This window comes from Anser brachyrhynchus (assembly GCF_964034855.1).
Source record: "Anser brachyrhynchus genome assembly, chromosome: 2".
NCBI classification, from domain to species: domain Eukaryota; kingdom Metazoa; phylum Chordata; class Aves; order Anseriformes; family Anatidae; genus Anser; species Anser brachyrhynchus.
The window spans coordinates 141,326,962-141,337,649 of record NC_137695.1 but is presented as its reverse complement, the minus strand read 5'-3'; the positions used below and the strand labels follow the sequence as shown (position 1 = coordinate 141,337,649).

General features: G+C 40.9%; 1 protein-coding gene across 3 annotated transcripts in view; it reads right to left on the bottom strand.

Moving 5' to 3' along the window:
* ZFPM2 (zinc finger protein, FOG family member 2) overlaps positions 1–1,203 on the bottom strand; it is a 315,579-nt gene extending 314,376 nt beyond the window's left edge. Inside the window, exon 1 of one of the 3 annotated variants that reach the window (XM_080579452.1) lies at positions 775–1,203. In XM_080579452.1, coding sequence (XP_080435578.1) covers positions 775–814 — 40 coding nt within the window. In that variant the 5' untranslated portion in view covers positions 815–1,203. The remainder of the gene's footprint in view (positions 1–774) is intronic. The other 2 variants (XM_080579451.1, XM_080579453.1) reach the window with 2 other exon arrangements.
* Between the last annotated feature and the right edge of the window lie 9,485 nt (positions 1,204–10,688).

Here is a 10,688-nt window from a genome sequence, read left to right as displayed (position 1 = left end):
TTGCTCGGCTGAATAATCTCAAGCACGGAAAAGTTTACGAAGTTGGGACTGTCGCGTGTCACAGGCAGGAGCGAGCACTGCGGACGCTGCCAGGCACAGCACCTTTCCGTGGCGAGCCCCCAGCACACCTGTTTCTGGACGCCGAAAGCGGCCCCAAAGCGCCCAACTCCCGAAAATCGCCCGGCGTGCGCGGCTGCGGGGCGACCCCCTGGTTTTGGGGGGGGGGGGGGGGGGCGCGGGCGGGGTGCGGCGTGGCCCCGCCGCCGGGGGCTGCTCTGCCCAGGGCTCCCCCTTGGGACCCTGCTCGCCCCTTTTTCCCCCCGGCCCCGCACTTTTTGGCACCCCCCGGTACTTACGGCAGCCCCGGCAGCGGCTCCGCGCAGCGAGGTGCCGAGCGGCGAGGTGCTCGCCCGGTGCCTCACGCTGCTCTCCCGGAGCTACCTCAGCTTGGGGGGGGGGGGGGGGGGGGGGGGGAGGACGGGCGAACAAACAAACAAATAAAAACACAACCCGGGAGCGAGCCCGCTCCGAAACTCGGAGGAATAGTTTGAAGGGACGAGAGGGGAGGCAGCAACAGATCTGAAGGGAGAGAGAAATAGGACGGCGAGCGGGCTGCTGTCCCCTCCTTTCCCCCTCTCCATCCTCAGCCTCCCCGGCAAAGTTTGGGCGCTTGCTCCTCACTCCGGACCCCCCCCTACGGCTCCCCGCAGCCGCCCGTGCCATGCCCGAGCTAGAGACAAGTCTGTTAGAGGGAGCCCCCCTCAGGAAACTTACGTTTGATCTGCCGGGGTTTGCTCTGTTTCCTTCGGGACATGCTGCCGGGCTGCCGCTCCTGCCTCGCTCCAGGTACGGGAGCGGAGCTGAGGGGGCGACAGGGGGGGCCGGGGGCCGGCTCAGCCGACGGGGCGCATGGAGGAGCCGGCGGCCGCCCGGAGATGCCACGGCAAATGACAGGAGAGCCGGGAGAGGGAAGGAGCGTGTGTGCCTGTGCCGGAGGACGAAGGGAAGAGGGACGGGGAGATCGGGGCGGAGAGCGAGGGGGGGAGAGAGAGAGCAGCAGAAAGAGCGGAGGGAGGGAGCGGGGGAAGGAGGGAGGGAGGGAGGGAGAGAGGAGGAAGGAAGGGAGGGAGGGAGAGAGGGAGGGAGGGGAGAGCTGGCTCCTCGCTCTCTCTCTCCCTCTCTCGCCCGCTCTCTGCCGTTGCCGCTCCGCTCCGCTCCGACTGACAGGCGGCGAGGGAGGGGGCGAGGGAGGGGCTTTCGGGGCCGGGGGGGGGCGGAAAGAGGGGGGGGCGTTCGTCCCTCAGGTCTGACGGGCGCTGCCCGCTCCCAGAGACAAGCCGGCGTGCAAATCGCCTCCTGCCTCCGGGCTGGGGGGACGTGGGCACGGGGGGTGCCGAGGCGGGAGGTTTCAATCGTCCCGGCGCTGTGGAGGCTGCCGGCGGCGGGGGGAGCCGCAACTTTCCTCAGAGGGAGCGGGCGGGAAACTCCCCAACGGCCGGGCGGCGGGCACGGGTCCTGGCGCCCCGCTCAGGGCGTCCGCCGCCGCGTCCTGACGGAGCGAACGCTCCCTCCTGCCCCGGGAGGCTCCGAGGCTGGGCGGGGAGGGCAGAGCTTTCCTCCGGGGGGCTCCTCACAGGGGTGTCGCCGCCCCGCCGGCGCTGAGGGGGGGGACGCGGCGCTGCCCGCGGTGCCCTGTCACGGCGGGTACTGGGGGCCTGGTCATCCGTGGTTGCCCCTGTGATGCATCGCTGCTTGGCTTTTAGGTGAAAGATGGAGATAAACCAACCGTCTGCGTCGTCTTTAATTGGTTTTTGCCCTTGTAAATAGTTATAATAGAGAAATGTGTTTCTCGCACGGTCGAAACCGACATCTGACGCTTCTATTACTAATTAAGTGTTCTGACAAAGCCAAATCGTCAGCTATGCTTGTGTTTACAGCCTGTGTCTTTAGGACAAAGTTTCTCTTGAACATGCTGTTTTAATGGCCTAACTCATCTAATTCCCATATACACTTGTACAGTCTGTTGTGAACAGCCCGTGCTTTCTATACCTTATCGTATTGCTTAGCATTGCACACATGTTACCAGATCTCAGTGTTGTCAAACATTAACTTTGCAAAAATCTTGGAAAAAAAAAATCAGCCTGATTTCATTTATGCCAAGAAGGGATACTTGATACTGAAACATCTTTATTACCATGTTTCCAGAAATTTCAGATCTGACATACGAATGTACTACGATGTCAAGTGACTTCTTACAACTTCACTAGCAAGAAATAAACGCTTTCTATTCACTTAATTGTTAAGCATTTATTTAGCTCGTATGTGTGTAGTCCAAATACTCTCAACAGAATCAGTTTTTAGGTTGACCTTTCAAAACTTTGCGTGATTATTTATTTGAACAATATTGCAAAAGTCTTCATATAAGCAACATAAATTCTAATAAGGCAATATACTAAAATTTCCCACCATATTTTTTATAAAATAATGTTTGTAAATTATAAGGGAATTTGCTAAAACACTTTTTATCACACAAGAGAACATGATAGAAACTGTAAATGGTATTAAATATTTGGTTTTCAGATACTTTAAAGGGTCTGAGTAAATAACACATGTTCTTTTGTTACCTGAAGTAAACTGTGGTGTGCCAAATTTGTATTTCAATTTATTCTCCAGAGGTGCAGGCTCAAGTTTAAATACCAGTGTTGTAGTGGTAGCATTTTCATAGTAGTGGTAGCGTTTTCAAGAAGGTATTCTATGTCAGTAGACAAACATAACAGTCACCACCAAATGAAATGCTCTGTTATGGCTTTGTTGCAGAATGAAGCTAGAACAGGAGTCTGGACAGACGAGATACCCATCTTTCAAATTAAAGTTAGTATTATATATATATGATTTTTATCCATTCTCAGCATTTTCTTAAAGTCTCAGAATTAGCAATGTCCTTTCCTTCAGATAGGTTGACCATTTCTGATTCTATTTTGTTGCCTGCCTTCCACACAGTGTTTTCAGGTCAAAGAGGTAATTTGGCAGATATCAACTTTATACCTACTGCTGTTTAAATGTAAAAGAATGGAGTTGGGTGACCTGTTTCCAACATTTGGACAATATAAAAACTGCAAATTGTAAAACACTATTCGGCCACTGTAACTTAAAAAATAATATACTTTACGTAGTATAGAACAGTTATAAATAAGTGATAAACAGCAATGCAAAATGAAGCAGTGCTAGAGTCTGTATCACAAATAAGTGTTTATTCTCATATACTGTTTAGAGTAAATTACATAAGAGCATCATTATTACGCTGACTCTTACTTTCGTAAATATTTAAGCAGCAATGTAAGTTAAGTTACATATTTTGTGCATTCTGAGTTATTAAAGCCATATTCTACTTTGTCAGCTCGAAAGAGGGCATATAAAGATGTATTAGTTCTTTGACAATTCAGAGAGATATGCTTGATCACTTAAGGGATTATTACACTTAGTCATTTTGGTGTGTTTTGGACTTGTTTAGCTAAAGCTTAAGAAGTTGTTTATGAAATTCCAAAATGAAACATACATATGCATGCTGTTTTAAAATGTAATTAACAGCATAAATTAATGAACAGTTTTCCCTAATTTGCAGAGAAACTTGCAGTTAGTACATTTCAGTACTGTGTGAAAATTACCCATTTTGTTTAGCAGAATGAGTAGCACATAACATGAAAACAGATTTAACAGATATACCTACTAGATGAGACCGGGCCAGAGCGCAGCTCAAGAAGTGTACATGGTCACTGATACAGTTTAATTGTTAAATCTCAGGTGCTATTCACCACAAATAGTTTTCAATAAGCAGTATTGATAAGGCCACTCTGTTGGTGAGGAAGGTACTGGCGTCAAATGGGAACGAGTCATGTGGTATAGCTTTCTCTTAGAGAAATAAGCCCTGGAGAGAGAGTCATTCAACCTAGAATTTTAAAATCTTAGGAATTACCTCTGCAAACACAGACCCTCCAAAAAAAAATGTATGATTTTAACTGAACTGCTATTGCTATGATGCTATATATTATATGATGCTATATGATTGCTATGATTGCTGTAACTTCTTTACTGAAAGGGTTGTTAGGCATTGGGATTGGCTGCCCAGGGAAGTGGTTGAGTCACCACCCCTGGAGGTCTTTAAGAGACGTTTAGATGTTGAGCTTAGTGATATGGTTTAGTGGAGGACTTGTTAGTATTAGGTAAGAGGTTGGACTGGGTGATCTTGGAGGTCTCTTCCAACCTAGACAATTCTGTGATTCTGTGATGTTGTCCACACCAGGGCTGTAGTATCTACGCCATTCACTGGCTCTTTAAGTTCATCTGTTTGATACTGCCGGTAGCAACCAGATAGTGCTCACAGAGTTCCTTTGCCTGCTCAGCAGAGAGAGTTACAACATCTGAGCATGGGGACTGGGGAAATAGTGTCTCTAGTGCGTGTGTGTCCATGAACAGGGTACAGACAGGTGACTAGAAATAATGGAGTAACAAGTATAGTTTAAAAATTTAGTAGTGCTCTTTCAACCAAAATGATAATTCAATGTGAGCACTGGTGGTATAAACCCATTTCAGTAGACATATGCTCTTAGTTAATTGCTCAAGAAGAAAACTCCACAGAAACCTACTTCTTAATCAGCTCTAGCATCATTACCTCCAATTGTCTTAATATACCTTACGAAAATTCTACTAATATTTATAAAACCCCTCTAACTGAATTGTTATCACAGTTCAAAACTTAAATTCTTGAAATGCCTAGCAAGAAACTAGGAAAATTGTAGCTTAAATTTCTACAGTCTTCAAGTATGGGCTAAGTCTTCAAGTATTTTCCACATAGATAACATGCATTTTTTTAAAAAATGCCCTTCTTTGGTGAACACAATGATTTTTAAAACAATCTTTCCATTCCATCACTGAGAAGAGAAAATACTAAAGTACTAAAATGTTCTCTCAGCAGCAGAATTAACCTCTTGACCAGCAAGTATGGATTTCCTTTTTTTTTTTTTTTTTTTTGAGAAAAGGCGTGTACACTGAGCAAAATCACTTCAAACTTCTCAAATAAATCTGGATGTAGGCTATTTTATGGAAAGATACTACTGATATATAATGAAGATATCCCAACATTTAGGCAGCAATTGAGTTTGGAAGAACATATGATGTTAAAAATACAACGACATATGTTCTGTTGGTTTTTAGGCTTTGATTTTCTTTGTAAGGACTTGGATTCTTCCATGACCTTAATCATACTGTTCGATTCTTTAGCTCTGACTGAAAAAGAATAAATGTTGGTACTTTCTCAAGTATATCCACTTACAGTATTAGTATACAATGTAGCTTTAGGTAACTCCATTCCTCTCAATAGTAAAGTAGTTATTTAGGCTGACCATGAAATTATCAGCATTAGGGCTCAGAATTAATGTCCTCATAATGTGAATATAGGACAACTCACACCTTTCCCAGCTGTTGTTGGAAAAATCTACAAACAGTTTAACTCCTATTGTCATAATCTGTAAATTTCCTGTGCTGTCATGACATACTAACAAGAAAAAGTAAAGAATGCTTAGATTAGATGACAACAAGAAAACAGACTTAAAAATACCACCAAGAAGCTGAATGGTCATTTTGGACCTTGAATTTAGAAGCAAAGTTTCCTTTGACTTTTGAAATGAGGAAGAAACACCTCTACCAATTTGTATTTAGATAACACACAGGAAAAATTCTTCAAGCAGATACCTCACATGCCCAGGAACCTACAGAAGATCTGAGGGTATCCAAAGAGAATGGGTGAGACCAATGGATGTGTATTGCCCTTTCAACCAGTCACGTAAACAAGTTAGAACTGAATTACACATTTTTTGTGAATGTTTTACTTCCTAGGAGTGATCACAACCCTACAGTGAAGTTCCTGGCCACAGGATTTCCATTGGTACAACAATGTAGGAAGCCAGACACACAGAGTGCTGGAATCATTGCTGAGTCAGACTTCATGTTGATAGTCCAGACCTTTGCATGCATTCTGGGAGATCTGCCAGTGTTTAGAGGCCAAACCCCATGTCCATTCCATATGGAGAAGGAAGACTAGCGTAGAAAAAAATGGTGACCTCAGAAACTTTCTGTGTTCCTAAGCAGACTTTTCCTAAAAAGGCTACACTCTGGATTTGAGTTCATTTTTTGGTTGGTGCGAGGCTTAGTATTTTCCTGGTGTCAGTTTTCAGTCTTTTCATGTATTTTTTTAGAGCAGAAATTGCTGCACTCTTTCAATAGCTCAGTTATGCAAGCTATTTTTCATCTCACATTAAAATTTATATCTTATTTGTTATCCAGAAATAGTGGCAAAGATTATTCTTCATTTCCTGACTGGATGCTCTCTGATATTGCTCAGGTAATCTTATGGATGAACAAACTGTTAGTCTACCAAACTGCTTAGACTTTTTAGGCAACTTAAAATCAGAATCACGGAATAGCCATCATAATTTTCTTCATAATAATAACAAATGTTCTTTTTCACTGCACAGGATTGCAGTAATACTGTGGGGAAAAAAATACATTTACTTCTGAAAAATTATACAACAGCTCCTGATTCTGATGTCCATGTTCTCCTTTGTAGAAAAAATATACCTCAAGATCCACGAAATTCTACCTTGAAAATGATTTGCATAAGCTAACACATAGTATGCCGTGTCTTCAGCTGCAAAAGAAAATTCACTAGCTGTAGCATAGCTGGAGAAAGCTTTTTGATTGAAGAAAGGTACAAACATGGATGCATGTTCAGAACGAGATATTATTTCACACATATGGCAGCATCTGGAGTGTGGGGTGGAAAGAACAGTGTCCTATGATGAAATATTTCTGGATGCCTCAGTTGTCTGAAATGCAGCCCATTCATCCCCACTGTTTACAGATGGCCATTGAAAACTGAAAAAATCTACTGAAACAAGTCTGTAATCATACACTGCATTGTGAATTTCTGCCAGTAGCAAGGCTGTGCAGCCCCCAGCAGCAGTAACTTACTGTTTTGGCATGCACATGGGCTTCAGAGGCCAGTTCTGTTACAAGTCACAGGACTTCTCTGTGTTCTGTGATCGACGCTATCCTCTCCAGGAGCATACTACCCTTAGCACAGTCTTAACACTCTACAGTCTGAGCTTCTGGGAGACACCTTTCTCAGAGATGCAAACAGTAATGTAGCATGAGTTTTCTTTCAGCTTCTAAGGACAGAGAGGGAGAAGTTCAGAAGAAAATACAACCTAAAGAAAAAAAAAAAAAGGAATAGGAGAGTAGGAGAAACAGAAGAAAAAAAATGGAAGAATGGCTGTGGTGCTGTAAAATCTTTATTTCTATCTTTATTTGTTTTTAAATAAGCCAACAGCAGTATTTCATGTAGACATAGAATAACACTGAAAAGATAACATTAATGTTGTCAAATTACTCTTTGTGACTTCTGAGTGCAACACTCGTAAAGTAGTGACATGAGTATAAAGTGCAACTACAATCAAAGCTTGAACGAAAATAGCATTTTCTCTTCTCCTTGTTCTTCCATTTCACTATAACTGTTATATTTCATCCCTTTTGGGAGCAATTAGCAGTGTCTGCATCACAGCAAATAGACAAACTAGATATTATGGTCATCTCTGTCCAGTTTTGGTGAAGGATATTGCACATACACACGCTATCTTCTCAATAATATACACAGAAATGTGCTCAAGAGTTGTTGTTTTTGTTTTTTTTAAAAAAAAAAAGAAAAGAAAGATGTAAACATATGATGATCCCCCTGTATGTACAGCAGTACTTATAGTGGATCTACTGTTTTACCCTTATAGATTTTTGATCACGGTCATTAGCTTTTTTAACTCTCTTTTTTTTTTTCCTTCTGCCATGTATCACTCTAATGGATGCTCTTGCACAAATGCATAGCAGTAAGTGGTAGATTCTATGGCATAATGTGTGCTTGTGTCCTGTCTGTTCCATCATATTGTGTAAATGATGCTCCCGCCAGTGAGAGCAGTAACATAATCTCTGTGTATCAAAATTGATACTGTTTACCAACTGAAAGAATATATAAGACCATGCATCATCATCATCATCATCATCATCATCATCATAAATAGGAATAAATGATAAAATGTGTTATAAAATCTTATAACATCTATACGAGCACAGCATCTCACTTTCAAATTTAGTTTTCTCTCAGTAGCCATGGATGTGTTTTGGTTTATTAAGAGGGTGTTCAAAATTTATGCAACTCTTCAATTTATGCTATTATAAATGAAATAAGCTACATTAGAAAGGAAATCTTACTATGCAAATAGTCTTTCAAAAGTGGGACCCCCTAAGATTTTCTACTTTCGGAACAAGCTGCTTATTTTGCACAACAGACTTAGTGAAATAAATAAAAGACATGATAGTCCAGTGGATTGAAGAACACGGGGAAATATACTTCAGAGTCACTCAGTAGTTTGTAACCCTATATTCTTTTGAGAAAATTGAAATGATTTTTGGTATTTCACCTTACACCACAAAAAGCTAAATTATTCTTAAAATTGGTTGACTTAAATACCTTATTGATTTTGCTGATATTAACAACATACATAATGTTGATCTCTTTCATATTACATCTGATCATAAAAAAAAATAAAATTTGAATTCTCCCCTACTACTTAAAAGCACTAGTAACATCCAAAAATTCACATAACAATTCAAAAAGTAAAACTATGGTTACAGTTTTCTGAAGTTCCTCAGTAACTTAGAATCCTTTTTAGTCTTCCTTTTTAATCCCTCTTGAAAATAAAACTTAAAATTTGAATTGAGCTGCTTCCAATAATGTTGCTGTAGAGACAATCTTTTGACTAATACTGTTAGTTAAGAAGTAAAATAACATAACAAGGAGGAAATCAGCATTCTTGATTGTTTCCCAGTCTCAATGATTTTAAAAGGAGTTAGATGGAAGCTCTCCAAATAAAAAACCTGAAGAACCACTCCCTCACCATTTCCCACCAGGCACCCAAGGGACTACGTTGCCCTCAATTTCATAAGATCATTTTCATCAGTGCAATTGAGTGCAGAGTAATTTTTTAGTGTTCTCCAATCACAAAACCAAATTAGTTTCCCTTCATTTCACATTGGTGTAAGCAACTGAGTAAAGTAAATAATTGGACCTTTAATTTCCGTGTGTTAGTCTGAAAGAAAAAAAAAAGTTGGCTGGCCTCATTCATATAAAATGCTGATTAATAGTTATTAATGAAATGCTGTTTAATAGCTATTAATGAAATGTCTTTACACTAAGTATTAAAACATCTTATTATGGACAGGATCCACTTCATATTCAGTTAACCTAAAAATCTAACTAGTGTTCTAGGTTCTCTCTACAGCAGAACAGACTAAGTAAATTAATCCTCTCTTAAAGTAGATATCCAAATATCACATAACTAAAGATGACTTACACTGATCCCACCAAACTACTATTTTATTGACCTTTGAAAACTATATACATTCACTCTGTTTTATACTTCAGTGTGAGAAACTGAAGTTGTTGTATGGGGATCAGACCAGAAGTCTGTTTCAGAAGTCAGTTACTTGCTAGGTGTAACAAAAGCATAGACTTTACTGTTTGCTTTTTTAAAATTTCTTGTGTATTATGTTTATTAATCTGTTTACTCCTGAATCCAGAACACTAACTTCTTCACTGCCACCAGTAAATAAAAGATATCTTACTGGGACGTGGTCTTCTGGAAGATACCTTCATTTTCAGCAAATGTTCTTTCTAAAAAAGTGTTGACTTTTTTGCTTCCATGTGTCACAAATTGTTTCAATACATGTTAACCTAACCTGAACAGCACAACAGTGAGAGCTCCAATGGTGGCTCCAGAGGCTTTATTTTCCCCAAGATAATGCTGACTTTACTGGTGTGTATAGTCAATATGTTAGCTTGTTTCGGTCAAATTATCAACCCTTTATGTGGTAATAGTTCTATAATGAACACCAAACAGTCTAATTTATGGATCACATATTCCTACTTATATCTTCCTGCTTTTTGGCCACTGACCAACAAAATCCTATGGAGATTTTTGAAATGTGATGCTTTCCCTAGAAGTTGTTGCCATGGCCACTGTCTGGCCATGAAATGGTAGATTTCATGACTCAAATAGCCACAGACAAGCATATTTATTCAATGAGCTTTTGCACTTATAATTAATTTGCTTTCACTCACTCTGTAGGACTGGTACGAATAAAAAATGCAAAGTTTTATTGGTGAAAATGTTGCTTCCTACTCACTGATTCCCTGAATTATACACTGGAATTATTAGTGAATAGTCATGTCTTATTATTATTTTTGTTATGCCATCAACAGTACTGTTTCTTTTGCCTTCTCACCACTTGGCCTCTGAACAATATCTGTTCCTTAATCCATAATTTTAGCCTGTATATCAACTATTTGAGACTCCATGTTGTTTCTGGAGTGAGAATTTCAGGATATCAGAATGGAAAATTTACTTCTCTGAAGCTAATGAATAAATCAAGCCATTTATCTATTTTTTTTCTTGTCCTTATATTTCCATGAGGTATTATTTTCCTCTGAAGTTTATGGTACTTTGACACCTGGTTTGTAGTCTGTCTTTCCTGCTTCTCAGGATGTATCTGCTTGTGATGATAAAAAAAAGATAATTACTATTAAA